This window comes from Muntiacus reevesi, chromosome 8, assembly GCF_963930625.1.
Source record: "Muntiacus reevesi chromosome 8, mMunRee1.1, whole genome shotgun sequence".
Lineage (NCBI taxonomy): Eukaryota > Metazoa > Chordata > Mammalia > Artiodactyla > Cervidae > Muntiacus > Muntiacus reevesi.
In genome coordinates, this window is record NC_089256.1 from 82,938,346 (window position 1) to 82,959,618 (window position 21,273).

General features: G+C 34.1%; 1 protein-coding gene and 1 pseudogene across 1 annotated transcript in view; one reads left to right on the plus strand and one right to left on the minus strand.

Annotated features, from left to right (window-relative positions):
* IFT80 (intraflagellar transport 80) overlaps positions 1 to 21,273 on the plus strand; it is a 113,873-nt gene that overhangs the window by 70,175 nt on the left and 22,425 nt on the right. Inside the window, exons 10-17 of the mRNA XM_065942678.1 lie at positions 3,823 to 3,941; positions 6,763 to 6,837; positions 12,488 to 12,651; positions 16,554 to 16,618; positions 18,284 to 18,419; positions 18,837 to 18,984; positions 20,092 to 20,263; positions 21,180 to 21,269. Of these exons, the coding sequence (XP_065798750.1) occupies positions 3,823 to 3,941; positions 6,763 to 6,837; positions 12,488 to 12,651; positions 16,554 to 16,618; positions 18,284 to 18,419; positions 18,837 to 18,984; positions 20,092 to 20,263; positions 21,180 to 21,269 (969 nt within the window). The remainder of the gene's footprint in view (positions 1 to 3,822; positions 3,942 to 6,762; positions 6,838 to 12,487; positions 12,652 to 16,553; positions 16,619 to 18,283; positions 18,420 to 18,836; positions 18,985 to 20,091; positions 20,264 to 21,179; positions 21,270 to 21,273) is intronic.
* LOC136173626 (GTP-binding nuclear protein Ran-like) lies at positions 9,627 to 10,274 on the minus strand (annotated as a pseudogene).

The window sequence follows — 21,273 nt, forward strand, 5'->3', positions numbered from 1 at the left end:
GCATTCTAGTGTTCCAGATTCACAAAAAGGAGAATTCCCCCACGTGAAGTTTTAGGCCAGTGTGAATTTTAAGAAATCTGTCTGTAATTTGAATAATGACAGAAGCTCATTACAATCAGATTTTTAAAATATTGAATTAATTGTCCTAAACCTGTGTTAACGGCCAGTTTATTTCACTGGATATCATGTTGCTGTAAAGAAACCTCCATATAATTCCTTTTATTTCGTTCCATTAGCTTTCCAATGTTTCTAGGAAAGGATGGCATTTTGGACCTTTAAAAAAGTCTCTGGGAGCTCAGACTTCTGGTGAAAATGGTGTCATCAGTTCATACTTGGAAGGATAAGGCATACATTTGGCTCCAAGGAGATCAATAATTTATGAAATATATTTTAAAAAGAGATTTATCTGGATTCAAAAACAGGATAAACATCTCTGTGGGCCAGAAATGGAATAAGAAAGCAGAGTGTGGAGTGAAGTCTCCAACCTGCTTGACTCCTGGTCCAGAAGCCGGGAGGCAGAAGCAGAGCCGAGAGGGCTCCTGCAGACTAATGGAGCGGAAAGGACTCGGAGAGAGGCCAGGGGCCTGAGGCAGGTCTCTGTCTGAAATCAAAGCCTGGGGCTGGGGGTGGCTCTCTCCTCCCCTTCCTGAGAGAGAAACCCAGGACACGCTAGGCTTTAAGGAGAGACGCACAGGGTCACCACCTCCAGTCACGGCCCTCTTGGTTCTAGGGGGCCGGTCACTTGGACCTAGAGCTGTGCAGTACACAGCCTGCAGCACCTACCTGTGGTCTTGCAGACAGAGCTCGGCCTTTTCACCGAAAGGACACTTCACATTTTTGTTCTAAGTGAAAACTGAGCGACTCCTGAGACCAGTGTTTCTCCTTCAGCCTTCGCAAGTAGAAGCGTTTTTCTTCTTTATGCCAAGAATTTTTCGGTCTGGGGGTCATATAGGTGTCTCCTAACCCCTCATTGCTGAACCCAGACCATAGGAGCTGCTTCTTTCTTAAAGGATTCCAGCTCCTTTGAAGCACCTGCCGTCAGACTACTTCTGCCTTTTCAGTCGTTTCCCACATTCATCAAAGAGTGGAGCAAATGTTATCAGAGTCTTTTTCTTTCTTTTTATTAAGACTTAAAAAAAAGATCTCAAGGATAAGGACTGTGTTTATTTTAACATAATCATAGTCAGTATTTCACATTTCTCTAGTTGTCTCCTAAGTCCCATTTCAACTGTTTTCGAATACTTTTATGGTTGGTTGGTTTGTATTAGAAAACAAAGTCCCACATTACATTTAGTTCATTTTTCTCTTCAGTCTTTTAAAATCTGGAACAATTCCTCTTCATTTGTTTGTTTGTTTGTTTAAGAAACCAAGTCATTCGTTCTTTTGGATTTCCCGCATTCTTCTGTTTGCATCCTAGTGGTTGTATTACATGTAACATTTTTATTTGGCTTCTGTATTTCCTGTATACTCGTGATTAGATTTAGAGACTTGGTAAATATATAAAGAATACTTTGTACGTGATGCTGTGTACTTCCTGTTGCCTCGAGACACATATGTCTTCTTATCTCTTAACTATGATGAGATTAATCAGTGTGTTCAGGTGTTATAAGTCTGATTCACCTGTCATATAGTTTCCCATTAGGTTTTTACTTTAATATTTTTAGCAGTCAAGAATGGTACTTATTTAGAACCGTGTCTTATCAGGAGTTGCATCTTGTGATTCTATCATTCCATCTACATTTGTTAGCTAAAATCCTTCTATAATAGACTTTGCCTAATCAACTATTTGCTACCCTGAAGTAAGACAAATTCTGATTTATTTTCCTTTATTTATCAGTTTTCAAATAATGAGTTCATTTCCTGGCATGCCCAATGAGTTTCTTTGTTGTTGTTGATGATGATGTTATTATAAACTTGCAGATTTAAAAATTTTGGTATATTTCAATCCATTGCAGTCATTATTATCTTTAATGCTCGAATGGTTCCATCTTTGCCCAGTTGACTCCTGTGTTCATTTGGGATGATTTCAATAGCTTGCTTGCATTTCTGATAAGATGTTCTAGGTTTCTTATACATTTCCTGCTCCAAACTTGGAATCAGCCATTTTTTTAAGAAGGCTTTGTTCCTTTTGGAGGGGAATGCTACTTAGAGACCATGATCCAAGTTCTAGGTATGCTCATTGCTATTGGTTTGATCATTACTCCTAGATAAAATATACTTTTTAACCGATTAAAAATATATCATGAGTATGTACTGAGGTTTCAAGTTCAAATTCAAGATTATGGCATTTTACTCCTGATTTGTTTTATTTGCAGTTCTTTTCTCTTACAAGAAAATTTTGGTTCCTAAAGACATTAATATATTCTAGCATATATCCTAAAATATAGTTTAAAATAATAATCTCAATATTATTGCTGAATATTGTTTTGCATTTTTTATTTTTTTAATCTGAATAAATCTATATATCTTCATAGCCTTCTCTTTATCAGATAAAAAGTATCATACTATACATACTTTTTTGCATCTTGCACTTTTTATTTTACAATATATTGTGGAGATCACTCCATAGATATTACTCAGTCCTTTTTAGAGCTATGTGTTATTCTACTCTGTGAATGTAGTTTATTCAGTCTATCCCTTACTGATACACATTTGGGTTGTTTCCAGTCTTTTGCTAATACCAGTAGTGATGTATGTAGTAAGAGTCTATTTGTATGTTAGTTTATAATTTTGCCTGTTTATTTTGGTATAGAATTCTAGAAGTAAGACTGCTAGGTCAAGGATTATATGTGTATATAATTTTGCTATCTCTTGGCATGGTGATGACTGATAGGGATAGGAGTTAGGGAATAGGTAATAAAAATATATGCCTTATAGACATAAGTACTTTGAGGAAGTACTTGTAAGAAGTTTGACTTTATCTTCCTATTTTTTCTTTCCATAGCCTTTTATTCTTCATTAATACTATAATTGTCATAACAATTTAGAAAGATGATAATATTTTGATGGAAATTTAAAGAAGTATTAACTTCTAGGTATAATTAATCTCTCAATTTTTTACCTCTTTGTTTAATATCTTCTGGTATTAACCAGAGATTTCATAAATTTGTCTTGCCCAATGTATTTTTTAATTTGTTGTAGATTATCTATCAATTTCAAAATTTTTGGCTGGTATTGCCACACTTTAAAATCCTTGTAAACTTTATTCAGTTAACAAACTTTTATAACAGTTTTGACTATCATGGGTGCATCTCTGTTAGCTGGTGCTTAGTTTTCTTATGTTATCTCTATGTTTTTACATGTGGAAACATTTTCCACCCCTCTGTGCAGCTTGGCTTCTTCACTATGCAGTCAGTTTCTTTACTAACACCTCCTACTCCACTTTTGATTTTTGAAGTTATTATATCTCTTTCTTAGAAACTTAAATTTTAAAGTAAAACCTAGCCCTAGAAAGAGATATTCCTACTATTTTGAGCAGAAATCATGTGATCTCTTTCCAGCTCCTAGAAACCATACTCCTTTGACTATATACCTCACTGTTCTAACACTGCACCACTGCTGCCTCATACAGGTTGGGTTTCAGATTAGAAATCTCTATAGATTGTTTTCTACTGATTTCTCACTTTTCTGTATCTGTACTTTTGTTTGTCAATTTTTATACCCAAATATGTCGTCTTATGCCTGGTTCTTTCTATGGTTAGATAATCAAGAATGCCTTTTAATTTTTTTTTCTTTTTTGGTGCATTTCAGAATCTTGCTAACTTATCTAATTAAAAGTTTGATGTATTTTAATGTTGTTCGTTGGAATGTTTCCTTCTTTAGGTTCGTAACGTTCTTAATGATGCAGTGGATTTACTGGAATTCCGTGATCGAGTCATTAAAGCCTCTTTGAACTATGCACACTTAGTTGTTTCAACGTCTCTTCAGTGTTATGTGTTCTCGTAAGCATCTTGCATTTCTTTAAAATCTAGAGTTTTGTCTATGAAAAAAAAACTTATTTTCCAGCTGTCATATTAACATGGTTTGGCTTAAACTTAACTTTCTCAAAAACGTCACCTATCTTGAACTTACTCCTAACTGAGAAGTGATAAAAAGTGAGCTATGAGCAGAGAAAATAGATATAATAGTTGTGCATCAAAGGTTAATAATCACTTTTGTAATACAAAATACCTTCTCTGGGATAATGCTTGCTTTTATTTTACTCATAACCCAAGGACTTTAGTATACATTTATTTCAAAGCCCAGAGAAGTTGAGGAGCACCTGATAAATGGTATGAAAAGGAACCACCTAACCACTGGCAGAGGACAGCTTACAGCCTGACAGCAGGCTGAAAGATGTTCAGTAAGGACACGAGGAGGTGTTTAGGCCCAGGGTAATCATGAATGTTCATATTGATAATCCAGAGTTGTCCAGAAATGATGAAAGAAAATATATTCAGTATACTTTGTGTTGGGCTTCCCTGGTGGGAAATTGCAAAATTACTGAAATTTAAGACATAATGTTTGAATCTGAAGGATTGATACTTGTATTAGACAGGTTGCTTTTTAAAATACTTACCAAAGGTTTAGAAGCTGTTAATTAGTTTTTTTCTCACTCTACCTTTCTCATACCAGTTAATACATTATCAAAATATTAAATTGCTTTTCTTTTCTGATTTAACATTGCTTCCCCTCTCTTGTTGGCAAGACATTCACTAAGGTACAAATATTTATTAAAGTGGAATTCCAGTGAGCAGTAGTGGAAATGAAGTAGTGCTGAGAGCCATCATACCAAAGTATATTTCATTAAATTATTATAAAAATACCTGGTATTTTAGATAATAACAACTATTCTTTTTTTTTTTTTTTAACAACTATTCTTTACTGAGCACTGTTATACTATCTTTTATGTTCATGATCTGATTTACTCTGTGTGTTGAATATTATTATTGTTCCCATTTTACAAAATGAAGAAACTGAAGGATGCAGAGGTAATTAAATATTAATAATACCCTAGGTCACACTACTTAACTTCTTTACTAAAGGAAGAGCTGAGATTTGAATCCAAGTTCCTAATAACTGTTGTTCCTTTTTTAGTAATAAAAATATAGTTTAAAAAATAAACCTGCAAGCAATATACTGGTTTTATGGAAAGAAGTTCCAAAGAAAATCACATATGAGCATTCTATGTTAAATTTTCACTTAATTTCTCAAATAGTTGTATAGAAAATTCCCTTCTTCTGATCAACACTTAGTTTAGGGAGTTTATATCTCCATGACATGAGTATATATCTTAGTTGTCAAGAATCTCAGATATTTTCTAAGGGGATGTGGAAAAAACCCCTCATACTCACTGTTCTTTTTAGCTCTCTTGACAAAGAATGAAGGTTAATTCTAATGATTGCATAAATGAAGCATGTGTGATATTTTTTCTAAAGTACAAAAGTACATAGCTTTATCATACCTGTGAACTCCAGACTTGCTGATTATTAGTAACAGTTTATTCACTATTTGACTTTATGCATGCATTTACTTACTGAAATGGGTATCAGGCTCTGCGTTAACCACGATTAATTTCCAGTAATGTGCCTGCTTACTGCAACCTTTCCCTTCCCCCATCTTCCAGATCTGCATATGAGATTTAAAGAATTAGATTTAAAGAATTAGTTCTATGAAAGTAATTGAGAGAAGTTTAGAATATATAGGAATAATAAAACATTTTAAACTATCGAGCAACTTTGATTATTTGAGGATGGGTTTTTCAGGTTGTAAATGTCCTTTCTACCCATCCCTATCTTTGAATCATATTACATCATGAAACTCATAGGAGTTATTTGTTCATTCATTTTATCCATTTGTTCAGTAAGCATAGTTATAGCTTACATGTATATAGAATTTTACAGTTTACAAATGTTTCACAGAAATCTTCATTTGCTCAACACTTACACTGGGAGACTGATAGGAAAAGTGATCATGTTATTATTATTATAGTTTTTGTTCAGTATCTGCTACACAACAGGCAGTTAACTAGATACTTTAGGTAAGACATCATTATCACCATTTTATAAGTAATGAAACTGTTGTTTAGGAGGTTAAGCTTCTTAAGATCATAAGGCTGACAGGTGGTGAAACCAGATTTCTAATCCTGATCTGTCTAGCCAAAACCCCATCCTCTCAAGAGGGAGGGGACATATGTATACTTATGGCTGATTCATGTTGATGTATGGTAGACACCAGTACAATATTGTAAAGCAGTTATCTCTCAATTAAAAATAAATAAATTTTAAAAAAGAATGTTCATAGCATCACAATTTATAAGAATCAAAATCTGAAATCAACCAAATGTCCATCAACATTAGAATAAACAACTGTGCCATATCCATGCAATAAAATATTACATAATGACCAAAAAACCCATCCTCTTTTCACTAAGCTATGCTGCTACTATTTTTCAAAAGAGAAACATTAGATGACTTGCTCAAATCACAGAGCTAATAAATGACAGAACATGAGCTATGATTCCTCAGTTCACATGTTGTGGTTCCTAGAGTAAACATTTATTGAGTACTTACTGTGTGCTGGGTGCTGGGGACACAGACTCCACTTTCTAGTCAGGTATACAGATGTGCAAATGAATAATTTCAGAACAATGTACCAAGTGCTATAATAGGATCATATACAGAGTTACTGTGAAACTAAAGATGCTTTGTTTAAAATGAGTACCCGCTACTTATTAAGAAGTATTTTAAGTGTAAATAAGTATCCATTTTATTTGTCTTTCAGTACGAAGAACTGGAATACACCACTTATATTTGATCTCAAGGAAGGAACTGTTAGTTTAATTCTGCAAGCAGAAAGGTAATTTATTTATCATGTTTCACTATTGAATTTGGGGATTAAAATATTTTAAATTGCAGTAAACTACTCTTTAAAGCATGCCATTTACAGGATGGTATGTTCTGAAATCACTGGTACACTGGAATCAATCTGTTTCTTCTATTTATCTTAAAAGAAAAGAAAAAATAAGAGAATAAGCTCTTATATCAGTAGTTCTAAAACTTTTTGGTCTCAGAATTTCTTTACATCCTTAAAGTTATTGAGGTCTATGTGTGGGTTATATATGTTGGCCTTTAGTATGCTAGAAATCCTTCAAGCAAGGCTTCAACACTATGTGAACTGAGAACTTCCAAATATATAAGCTAGATTTAGAGAAGGCAGAGGAACTAGAGATCAAATTGTCAACATCCATTGGATCATGGAAAAAGCAAGAGAATTCCAGAACAACATCTACTTCTGCTTCATTGACTATGCTAAAGCCTTTGACTGTGTGGATTCCAACAAACTGTGGAAAATTCTTAAAGAGATGGGAATACTGGACCGTCATAACTTGTTTCCTAAGAAACTTGTACTCGGAACAAGAAGCAACAGTTAGAACCAGACATGGAACAACAGACTGGTTCAAAATTGGGAAAGGAATCCGTCAAGCCTGTATATTGTCAACCTGCTTATTTAACTTATATTCAGAGTATTTCAAGCAAAATGCCAGACTGGATGAATCACAAGCTGGAATCAAGATTGCCAGGAGAAATATCAGCAACCTCAAATGTGCGTATGATACCACCCTAATGGCAGAAAGCAAAGAGGAACTGAAGAGCCTCTTGATGAAAGTGAAAGAGGAGGGTGTAAAAGCTGGCTTAAACCTCAACATTCAAAAAACTAAGATCCTGACATCTGGTTCTATCATTTTTTGGCAAATAGATGGGGGGAAAAATGGAAACAGTGGCAGATTTTATTTTCTTAGGCTCCAAAATCACTGCAGATGGTGACTACAAGCCATGAAACTAAAAGACTCTTGCTCCTTGGAACGAAAACTATGACAAACCTAGACAGTGTATTAAGAAGCAAAAAATTTGCTGACAAAGATCCATATAGTCAAAGCTATGGTTTTTCCGGTAGTCTTGTGCAGATGTGAGAGTTGGACCATAATGAAGGCTGAGCACCAAAGAATTGATGCTTTTGAACTGTGGTGCCAGAGAAGACTCTTTAGAGTCCCCTGGACAGCAAGGAGATAAAACCAGTCAATCCTAAAGGAAATCAACCCTGAATATCCATTGGAAGGACTGATGCTGAAGCTGAAACTATTAATAATTTGGTGTCCTAATGTGAAGAGTCAACTTATTGGAAAAGACCTTGAAGTTGGGAAAGATTGAGGACAGAAGGAGGAGGGAGCAACAGAGGATGGCATCACTGACTCAGTGGACTTGAATCTGAGCAAACTCTGGGAGATAGTGAAGGACAGGGAAGCTTGGCATGCTGCAGTCCATGGGGTCACAAAGAGTCAAACATGACTTAGCAACTGAACAAGAACAAAATACTGGAAAGTAAAATTGAGAGATTTAAAATATATCAATTTATTATAAATGATAAGAATAAACTTATTACAAGTAAACATCAGAATAATGATGAGAGAATGACAGTGAAACGGGCAAATTACTGTAACATAGTTTTGACCTCATTGTTCCTATATTTTTTGTCTTGTATTTGTTTTAAAATACTGGCTAAAATTCATTCATTTTATGAGGCACTACTAGGCTGTGATCTGGAGTTTGAAAAACAATATTCTCTATCAAGACTTTGTGTATACAGGACTGAAAAACTCTGGGCCAGTTAACTGGAGTAAAGTAGTAATAGCTATTACTCAGGAACCCACATTTTTCCATGAAAATGATCAATCAATCTGTCACATACAGTGGTACCCTACTGAATCAGAGGTCAGAGTTAGAAAGTTAAACTCGATAAAAGCAGGAATAAAGCATGAAAATATAATCTACAATTACTTAAGATTGATGCCCATGAAATCTTTTCAGTAAAACCATTTATTTTATTACCTCATTCCTTTACTCACCACTTAGGCAGCTCTTGAGAGTGTTATTATCAGGTTTTCTAGCCCATTTGTTGTTGTTTAGTTGCTAGATTGTGTCTGACTCTTTTGCGACCCTTATGTACCACAGCCTGCCAGGCTCCTCTGTCCATGGAATTTCCCAGGCAAGAATACTGGAGTGGATTTCCATTTCCTACTCCTAGATATTTTCACAACCCAGGGATTGAACTTGTGTCTCCTGTATCTCCTGCACTGGCAGGTGGATTCATTACCACTGCACTACCTGGGAAGCCCATAGCCAGATGCTGAATGCTGGTGGCTGTTAGAATCTGGCACAATGACAGGAAGAAAGTGACTGCTGGCAAGGAAGCATGGAGAAAAATGAATGGCACAGAGCCTTTTTTTTTTTTTTTTAATTGAAACACAACTTTATTCTGATTCTAAATGAGAAGGAATGGGAATGACAGTAGCAAACAAGATTCCACCTCTCAATATTGTCATGTGACTATAGCAGTCTTGTATTAGAAACTCAAGGAGGAAACAACTGTGTTCTGAAACACCTAAATATGCAGGTCCAAAAAATGAAGGTATTTTTTCTAAACTGCCATATTCACTCAAAAGCCCATCTATCTCTTTCATCATCCAAAGATTAAACACATGTTCTTCTTAGCTATATAATAAAGTAGCAAACACGCTGCATCACTGACATCACAGGACAGTTGCCTATGAAACTAGACTTCTGACGCTGGGCCCCAGCTTCCCTTTGTCACAGGTCATCATCTTCATCCAGGAGAGCAGTTGTCTGAGCAACCTCTAAATTGTGCCCGTGCTGTGTTGCCAAGACTGGGGCCTTGACCACCTCTGGCGGGGCAAGAGCAGGCATGGTGACAAATTCCAAGTTAGGGTCTCTGGTCAGTTTTCTAGCAAGCCAGAGGAAGGGCTTTTCAAAGTTGTAGTTACTTTTGGCAGAAATGTCATAGAACTGAAGGTTCTTCTTTCAGCGGAAGACAGTTGACTTTGCCTTAACCTTTCTGTCCTTAGCATCCACTTGGTTGCCACACAGCACAGCTGGGGTGTTCTCACACACACATACCAGATCTCTATGCCAGTTGGGTACATTCTTGTAAGTAACTCTCGATGTTACATCAAACATTACAGTGGCACGCTGATCTTGTATATGGTAGTCACCCCTCAGTCCACCAAGCTTCTCCTGACCAGCCGGATCCCACACACTGAACTTAATCGATCCTCTGTTGGTATGGAACACAAGAGGATGGACCTCAACACCCAAGGTAGACACATACTTCTCAAATTCACCAGTCAGATGACATTTCATGAATGTAATTTTTCCAGTACCACCATCACCAACCAAAACAAGTTTGAACTGAACTTGGGCTTCTCTTTGGGCAGCCATTTCAGTGTTACTTCCAGAAGTGTCTGTGGCCATCTGACTAAGGGCTGGAAAGATGGCAGAAGCATAGCACCAGCAGATTTTCCTAAGTATCAAAGCTATCAGTTGCACCGTTGCTGAAGAGTATGATCATCATATTGATGACCCTGAGTGATCAAGAAAATAATTGTATCAGATTGTCTACCAGCTGTTTAATGGTATTGAACCAGTGATTGATTGATTGATTGATTTATATTATAAATTTTTCAAACAAAAAGACATCTTTGCCAGGTAAAAGGTAAGATGTCAGCTATCTAAAAAACCATATTTTTGAAATTCGTTTTTACTTGAATAGTTCCAAATAAATTTATTTCTTTATATAGTATTTATAAATGTATATTGAATATACTCTTAGTGAAGTCATATGTTAATAGTGTAAATGATTAGATAATTAAAGAATTTTTTCTTTAGAATATTTTATTTACTAACCATTGCTGGCCATATTTGTACATTAGAAATGTTTGCCCCTTGGAATAGTGTTTATTCACAGGAAGTTAAAGCTTTAGTGTGTTGTTTAGAAGAGAAAATGCTTTTATTACTGAGACGAAAAAAAGAATATATACTAGTATGATATGTCACTTGTCAACATTAGCAAATATTGTTTTCATACACTAATGTGTAAGGGCCAAATCCTTCAATTAAATAAGCCACACAGCAGTACTCAAGTATTCATTTAATTCAAGTGTACATTTTTGGTATTCATTGTATACTAACTTTTGTTTATCTTGATGTTTATTTCCTAATGGTTTCCACAGCAAAAAGGAACAGTTAGCAATTCTTGAATCAAGAAATAGTTCTGGGGAATTCCCTGGCCATCCAGTGGCTAGGACTTGGCTCTTTCACTGCTGAGGGCCCGGGTTCAATTCCTAGATGGAGAATTAAGATTCCATAAGCTGTGTGGTGTGATCCAAAAAAAAAAAAAAATCTGAATCAAGCTTGAACATAAAGTTTTTAGAAGTAATAATATGTTCAGCTTTGAAGAAACAGACTCTCCGACATAGCAATAGTATGAGTGTAAATCAATAGACCTTTTAAAGGGGAGTTTAACAACATATGTTAAATTTTTAAAAGTATATGCCCTTTGATCCAAAGATTGCATTTTTAGGATTTATACTAAGGAAATAAGCAATGTAAACATACAGAGATGTGTATATACCTTAGACATTCTTTTTTTGTTTGTTTCTTTTTTTTTTTTTCATTTATTTTTATTAGTTGGAGGCTAATTGCTTTACAATATTGTAGTGGTTTTTGTCATACATTGACATGAATCAGCCATACCTTAGACATTCTTTAAGTGAATAATTTGAAATAAAATAAATGTCCATCAGGAAAGAGTTAATAAAGTTCTATCCATACTTTGCCACAAGTTATCTCTGTGGAGGTAAGAAGATTGCAAGAGATCTTTTACTTTCTCTGTATTATTTGAATTGGTTTTTGTAATGTTCTTAAAATTTCAAAGGAAAAAATAGCAGCCATAAAATGTTTATATTTTCACTTAAAAAATAAACAACACAAGATACTACGCCTTGAACAGAGCTGTCATCACAGCAAATGAACCCAACTACCTGATATTAAAGAAACAGATTTTTAGATATGAATACATTTCTTCATGGTTACTGTATTATTTTAAAATCAAAGCTGCTTATTTTAATAAATGCTCACTGTGATGTTAATTTTGAGTCATTTTCACTCTTTAGGACTCTGCCTAGTATTTAATCTAATTTAATACTGTAATTTAATGATCCTTAGCATAATCTTTAATTGTAAAATATGTGTTAATACTGTTTCATAAAACAAATAGCGTCTGTCATTAAAAGATTCACTGAATTGTAAATTACATGATTTTTATTACTTTTGTATAGATATGCTTCTTTAGGAAAGGAAATGAATTATAATTATGATATTAAAGGGATCAAAACTTTATAGGGTTGTGATTATGGACATTTTCATTTTTCTTTTCCTACCTCCATCAAAAAATAAAAACCTGGGAAACAAATCAAAACAACCAAATGTTGACTTTTCAGGTTGTTTTTATACTTCATTTTTTATATATCTATGTTTTATTATTGTTTTAATTGTAAGATTTAGATATTTCCAAAGCATAAAATATTTTCTAAATGAAAATGAAATTATAGTAAATCCTACTTGAGAATACATCTTTGTTCTGTATTTTTTAGACATTTTCTTCTTGTAGATGGTGGTGGTATCTATTTATATTCTTATGAAGGGCGCTTCCTTTCCTCTCCAAAATTTCCTGGAATGAGAACAGATATTCTAAATGCACAGACTGTCTCTCTGAGTAATGATACCATAGCAATAAAAGACAAAGCTGATGAAAAAAGTAAGTGCATTTTTATAATTTTCAATGAAATTTATTAAAATTTTCATCAATTGATTTTCATTTTCTCATCTATTAATATGTTGACTTTATATGGAAGAATGATGAGCTTTCTAATTTGTCCTAATCATGAATTAAAGAACTAAAGTTGTCGTGTTATTTCCAGTTGATGGAACAAATAAATATTGTCACAACATCAAAGCTTAGTGGTAAGAAGTAAATCTATATATTTAGTAGCTGTTGGTATAGTTTTAATTCAAGACTGTGAGTCCTAAAAATGTATGTTAATTTTTAAGTTTATTGAAAGTATTTCCTTTTTATTCATTTAGTAACATAGTAAATATTGTGCTTCATTGTACTGTTTATTTTGGTTATATATATTCATGTATTTTTTATACTTACATATTTTTAAACTAAAGAAGTAGGAGAAGGTTACAAATAATTTTTGATTTTCATATAAAAATCTAGGCCACATTAGTGTTTATAAATAAATTTAAGTATGTCAGGTGTTTTGGAATGTCACAGTATGAATAAAACTATTTTTTTAAGGCAATGCTGTATCATAGCATGTATCCAACAAGTATAGTGAGTGCTTCCTATGTGCCAAGTAGTCTTCTAGAAGTTGAGGATACAAAAGTGCAAAAAAAAAAAAATACAGGTAATCAAGCTAATATAGTCAACTAGTGATACATGCTGTGAAGAAAATTAATGCAGGATAAGGGCATAGAGCCCTTATCTAGAGCTGGGGCAGGGCAGTGACTATAGGACAAGCAAATGCAAGGGTGGGCACAAGGCTTTAGGACTAGGTCAACGTGAACTAAGCAGAGTGTGATAGGAGAAGACACAGATAAGGGGCAGTCAGATCATGTAAAGACTTGGCCATGGTAAAGATGCTGGCCTGAGAGAGTGAAGACAAGCACATTATCCTAAAATTTTTCCTGGGTGAATGAAGGACGGTGAACGAGGAAGTTTTGAGTAGGTCACACAAACCCAGAGTTCTCTTTTTGTCATGATAAGTTTGAATACTTTCTAGACACCCAAGAGGGGCTGGAGAGGAAACAATGAAATAAACGAATCCAGGGCTCAGAAGAGAGTTGGAGATGAAATAGGAATCTGGGAGTCATTGATGTGTAGATGGTGCCATGGCATGATGGAGTCACCTAGAAAGTGAATACAGACAGAGAAGACCAGTGGCTGAGCACATCAATATTTAGAGATGAGTAAGAGGAAAAGGAACTAATGAGGTAAGAGTGAGAGTGAGGCACCCTTAAAGCCTAGTGGTGAGATACAGAATAATTGTTTCTTCTCTGGTAATACATACTACTAAACATTCTTCATTACTGTGACATGTTAAAAAAAGGTATGACCTGGCTGTTAATTTTGTTAGTTCATGGAACATCTAATTTTGGAGCTAGAAAACTGTCCCACTTTAAAATTTTCAGTACTTTCAGATAGCATCACCTCTCATTCTGGTAGGAAAGATAATTCTCCTAAACAGAGCTATTATTCTCTCTCTTTACGCCTCAGGCTTTCTCTGAGAGAGGACATTTGGTAATTATTTTGTTTTTAAAGGATTTCTTTCCTGTCTAAAAGAGAGGAAAGAGAATGAAATGAAATGAAATAAAGCAGAATCTAGACAGCAGACAGATTTAAGATGGGAGTGTAATTGTTAATAATTTGGGAGTCAGATTTTTGTCTTCAGTGAACTTAAATTTGAAAATCCCAGTGATCACTATGAAGTTTCTATACTTGCCTTATTCAACATCACATATTTTAGATGGAAGCTATAATAAGGTATGTATGTTTCCAACTGAATATACCTTATTCTGAATTTTCCTGTAGTTAATTCACATCTGAAACATATTTCATTATCATTTAAGCCATTGATAATTTGTAGAATTTTAGAGCCAAAAAGAATTATGAACATTTTCAGAGTTATGGATTTACATGCAAATAAATTATGTTTTCCTTACATAACTTTGTTGAATAAAATAATCATGTTATTCCATCCTGCCATAAACAGAAAATTTTAAAAACTAAAACTAAAATTATTGTAGAACTGATAGAAAAGTGAGAAGAAAAGTAGTTTTCTTATGTTTAAAGAAGCTAGTAATTATTGAAGGCTAGACAGAGATATACACTAACAATGGAAAGCGCAATTGAAGTACCTGGAATCTTTAACCTGTAGAAGTGTTCTTTCAAGGGGACCATTTGAGTTCCTTTACAGGCAGGATTCTCGAACTAAGCCTAGTAGTGCTCAATTAATGCATGTTAAGTGCATTGATTATGATTAAGGAGTAGAGGTACATATGATTAAGGTAGATACTCCTTATGATTAAGCAATAGGAGTATTGCTTTTGACTTGCTTCTCCTCCTCCACCTTGCATGGATTAACTATGATGTCATTGTGAGTGATTCTTTGAAACAAAAATCTGGGTAGAGGAAGGTGAACTGGAGTAATTTGGGAGTTACTTAAAGAGAATCACTAAAGCGCTGACAGTCTTCAAAGAGCAAAAAGTAGTGGGCAATGTCTCTGTCACTTATGACACTAGGAGAAGCCTTTGATGAAACAGAACGGGCAGAGGTAGCTTTTGTTCCTAACTTCTTCAGTACACATCTCCAATAATTTTTACAACTTGGCCTACTCAGAATATCTGAGAAAGATGGAATTGGAAATAGAGAACTTTGAATTAACATTTTTTAGATAATGATTGATGTCATGAAAATAATCCAGGAAAGTATATAGCATGAATAGGTGACCTAAAATAAAACCTAGCAAACCTTCTTTGGGGTCACCAAAGAAGGAAGAACTAGCAAAAAGAGAATAAGGGATGGTCCAAAATAGGAAAGAATCAGGAGGAAACAGTGTTTTTTGGTAGCTCACCTAGGAGTTTCAAGAAAGAGGATGATCAGGAGTATCCAGTGTTCCTGGGAGGTCAAGACTAAAAGTAGATTCTTGACTAAAAATAGACTCTCTGATTTGGCAGCATATGAGTCATTGATGATCCAGGCAAGAGCCTTTGCATCAGTGTAGTGAAGTTGAACATCAAGTTGCTTAGTGGTAAAGAATCCGATTGCTAATGCAGGAGACACAGGAGACTCAGGTTCAGTACCCTGAGTTGGGAAGATCCCCTGGAGGAGGAAATGGCAGCCCACTCCAGTATTCTTGACTGGAAAATCCTATGGACAGAGGAGTCTGGTGGGATACAGTCCATAGGATTGCAAAGAGTCAGGCAAGACTGAGCACACAAAAAGCCATTTCAGGGAATTGAAAGTCCAAACTCTATAATCATATGCTTGGTCTTTCTGGTGACCCTATAGCTATCCTGAAGCTATCTAGGGAATCACCCAGAGTCTCTCTATTAGCATAACAAAGACATTCCTGTGACTCAGTTGTGGAAGACCTGTGTCAGGAACCCAAGACAAAGACCACACAGAGTATCACACAGTAGTGTACTGACCACATCACTACATAATTTCCTGGTAGTATAGTAGGCACTCAATATATTTTTCCTTTGTGAAATGATTGTCTGGGTTGTTATGTTGGTCTAAGTCAGAGTTATGAAAATTATAAACTACATCCAGATTTGGACTTGCCATTTTTGATCCTGTGGTACATTGATTCCATACCATTAATAATAATTCTAATTAGGGAATGTGTATTTTAGGAAGACGTGTTTGATTCCACTGAGAAATATGACCTTATTACTAACTAGGAATTTGATGTTGCTGCTCTGCAGTGCTGATAGATATGCTATGGTCCAAAGAGTTAAATAATTTCTCATTGGGATTGTGATAGCGCCATAGAAATTTGCCAGTAAAAATTCTAATAACATGGTAATTAATTATGGTAATATGCTAATTAATATGGTAATATGGTAATTAACACTTTACTTTTTTTCAAGTAATCTTCCTCTTTGAGGCATCAACTGGAAAACCAATGGGAGACGGGAAGTTTCTTTCTCATAAGGTGATGGATATTAGCTATTTTAAATGTAAATAGTTATTTACTTCTTTTCAAAATTAATGTTTTCATACTTCCCTGGTAGTCCAGTGGTTAAGACTTTGCACGTCCATTGCAGGGAGCATGGATTTGATCCCTAATTGGCAAAGTTCCATGTGCTCCATGGTGAGGCCAGAAAACAGAAATTAAAAACAAAACACTAAGAGCAAAATTAATGTTTTCATTTTAAGGAGGAAAACATGGAGGTTAGTTTTATATTTAAAACCAGTGTGCATTCTGTGCAGAGTATTTTGCCTAAAAATGTCCTAAAGACTAGCACTATTAAATTCTGTAATGGAAAGCTATATATATGCAAATTAATTGAATGAACAAAATCTGGCGTATGTTTTTGTTCAAGCTCTTTACTCCTTTTTAAAAACTTATTATTTGTTTTGTTTATTTTTGACTGGCTCATTCTTCATTGCTGTGCACGGGCTTTCTCCAGTTAAGGCACATGGACTTCCGTAGTTGCAGTGCATGGGCTCGGTAGTTGTGAGTTAGTTTCCCCACAGAGTGTGGAGTCTTGGTTTCTGGACCAGGGATCGAATTCATGTCCCCTGCATTGGCAGGTGGGTTTTTAACCACTGGACCACCAGAGAAGTCCCTCTTTACTGCTTTTCAATAGAATATTCTATCTTGATTAAACTTTTAGCACATATAATATCAGTAATTAAAAATGTGTTTAGACATCAATACAGCTTACACTTTTCCCATTGACCTGTTCTAACCCTTTTTTTTTTTTAGGTTTTAAGACTGTAGTTAAACTGAAAAAAAAAAATCTGAAACTGGAAAAAAAACTCCTGAATTTCGAGCTGTTTTTTAGTTCTGACTTTTAGCTTTAGAACGAACAAATGGCACCCTTCCATTGAGTTATCCTCCAATAAGTGATATATTAGGGTTTAAAGATGTTTTTAACTTTATTGTTTAGTGCTACTAGTGAAGTGTTACCCTATATTTTATTTTCTTTTTTTGTAATTATTAGTTGAATAACAAATACATTCAGTGGTTCAGAAATGGAAAAGCAGTCAGTGAAAAACTACTCCTGCTGCACCTGTCGGTATAGTTCCTTTCCACCGAATAAGTAGCCATCATTATTAATCTCCTTTTATCCTTCCAGAGTTTTTAGTGCATACATCGACAAAACGGGTATATGTTCCTTTCTCTTTCTTTTACAGAAAGATGACATATAAGTCTGTACTTTGCTTTTCTCAGGCAATATTCTATTTCTGGAAATTTTTCCATATCAATAGATAAAAGTGCTTTTGCAGTCCTTCTTCCTGCCATAGGGATAACATTTTATGGATGTATCAAAATTTGTTTAACTTGTGCCCAAATGATAGACACAAATGGAAGTGTATTTCAACTTATAGAGTTTCAAAGATTACATTATTTTATGGTGTTCTAATGGGCATTTTCCCTTGTAAGTTAAAAAACAAGTAATTATACTTTAACTTTTGAATTGTTTGTATATTAACAGTTAAGTTATTTAGCAGGGACATTTTACCATTATAAGTAGGTAAATGATATTTAATTGATCTTTAAATAACCATATGTTCTTGTAAGTAAACAATTAAAATAATCTGATGTAAGCACTGAAACTAATCCAGAATTTTCATTCTTTATAAATTTTAGAATGAAGTTTTGGAAATTGCTCTGGACCAAAAGGGACTCACCAATGATAGAAAAATTGCTTTCATTGATAAAAATAGAGATCTCTATATCACTTCAGTGAAACGATTTGGGAAGGAAGAACAGATTGTCAAACTTGGTAAAATAATTGTAATACATTTAAATTTTTTATTATTTTCAGTATTCTTAGATCTACTCTTTATATTATACTAAATAGCTTACTTGCTTGAATGAATCAGTGAATAATGCTTTGGTCTCCTAACATTCCTTAGCTATTTAATTCCATTTTGATAGCAAATCTTTAGCTGCTGCAACTAACTTGGCATTGAAAAAAAGACATGCAGATTGAAAATATAATGGTTCTGGGTAAAATGTTCAAATATTTCCATGAATTTTTATGTGAATTTTTGCACATGTTTTCACCATCAGAAAATGCTCATACCTACCAGCAGTTAGTTGGGGTATTATACATCAGCTGATTTTAAAGATATGTTTTTAATACTTATATAATGGAACTAATACAGTAACATTACATTAACATTCTTTTTAAAATAAGGAACAATGGTGCATACTTTGGCGTGGAGTGATACGTGCAATATCCTTTGTGGACTTCAAGATACTCGATTTACAGTCTGGTATTACCCCAATACGGTTTATGTGGACAGAGACATTTTGCCTAAAACATTATATGAGAGGGATGCAAGGTAACATTTTACTGTGTGGGATTGTTTATTGTCATCAGTAAAACTAGCAGAGTGTTGTATTCTTGCTTCTAATTTCATTCCTACAAAATAATCTTTTATGTTACTTAGTCAACTAAATAAATTATTCAGCTAAAACTAATTTAATGAGATTTAAGTGATAGAATCAAGTTGAAAGTGTTGTATTGATGTAATACTATTTATTTATATGTTTCTTAAATGAATATAATTTTTTCTTATATGATTTTCAGGTTTACTGTTGTTTAATGGTAACTCAGGTAGTTTTTTCAATGTGGTTTAATTATTTTATTTTAGGCACTCAATATTTTTCTGTGATATACAATTTTATGACAGCCTTTACTCTTTCCCATTTTATCATTGACCTTGAGACTCTCAGGAATGTATGTCTCTTGAGAATTGAATTTTAAAATTGATATTAAATATAGAAAAAATACATAAAGTTACTAAAAAGTTTTTTTTTTTAATTTTACATTCTTCAGAAAACCAAATGCATTTATATTCCTAAATTCTCTAAGAAATAGCAGGGAGATCTCTTATTCTTGGCAAACTAGGAATACAAAGGCTTCTCAACGCCAAATGTTAGTTTGACTTTCAAATCTATTTTGAGTTCATTTTTAATATTCAAGCTCACGTTAGCAAAACCAGAGAGTCATCATATAAAAAGATTAACTAATAAAGAGAAGTTAGTCTATTTACTTAAAGTTCACCTCCTGTTATTATGAGAAAATAATCTTGGAATCAACTTTTTAATGTTTGTACTTTCAAAAGCTGAAGCTAAGTGCTTTAATCATTTGTGTGACTTACCTTAATTCTTAGGAAAAAAGATCATTTTAAATGCTTTTAGGCATAGTTGTCAAATATGTAATAACTTTTGTCATGTTAAAATGTTTGTATATTTTGCTCTAAGTGTGCATAGCAAGTTAGATTCCAATATTTATTTAAAGATACACATTCTCCCTGGAATTAACTTTCTTGGGATGCATTTTGGAGATTATAGATTTCATATGTGTTTTGGGGTACACTCCCAAATTTAAATTGTATGAAATTTTTTGCTCAGAATATAAATTTCACTTTGCCTTTTTTCAACAGTGAATTTAGTAAAAACCCCCATATTGTGAGTTTTGTTGGAAATCAAGTAACTATAAGAAGAGCTGATGGCTCTCTGGTTCACATCAGCATATCACCATATCCTGCTATTCTCCACGAATATGTAAGCAGTTCAAAATGGGAAGACGCTGTAAGACTTTGTCGTTTTGTTAAGGTACTTTACATTTCAGATCCACAGTTGTATATATATTGTGTGTTAGTTTATACAATATCTTTTTGCAAGATGAGAAATAATAAGAGCTAAGGGTTGGAAAAATTGTAAACAAGATCATATTTTTTTTTAATAAGTGATATCATGAGTGATACAGAGAGATAGATGTTGCTGTGTGATTTATTCTCTGAAGAAGTGAGTAGTTTCTTCTTGCTGATACATATAAAAACATTTCATGAAACTTCTTTTAAAAGTCACATTTCCAGGTTCTAGCCCCAAGGTCTAATTTATTAAATCTAGTGAGCCTGGGCATATTTTTAAGTTCCTCAGATGATTTGTATAGCTAAGGTTAAGAACCATTCAGCACTTCAGCTCAGCATTTTCCAACCTAGTTGAATTAAGTATTTTCTGAGCAAGTTTGACCACAGAACTCTTTTATTTTACATTGTTTAATTCTCTTAGAATGCCCTTTTGTAAAAGGCCTTTTAGGTGTTCTCCTTACAGTGGGTTATTGGGGACAGCCTGCTCTCACAGCGTTGTCTGAGAACCTCGCGTTTGCTCTGCTTCCCTGCACTTGCATTCTTTGACATCTCATCAAAAAGACTAGAGGGCTTGTAACTATGAGTTATCATTAATGTGTATCATAAGTTCAAAAGTAAGCCTTTTTTAATTAGAAATGAACATTTCACAAAAAATTTATTCAAAACTTTCCCTATGTGTTATAACAGCATAGCCACAATGAAATTTCCACATCATTAACTTATTAAATTACTATTTTTTTCAGTGCCAGGCTCAGCAATCTTTTATTTTACATTAAAATATAACCTTAAAATATAACCTTGTTATATTTTAATTCACCGTTTATTTTAAGGCAGTTCAGCCATGTAGTTGAAATAATTGTTCTCATATTTCACTTTAGGAGCAAACCACATGGGCTTGTCTAGCTGCTATGGCAGTTGCTAATCGAGATATGACTACTGCAGAAATAGCCTACGCAGCAATCGGTGAAGTAA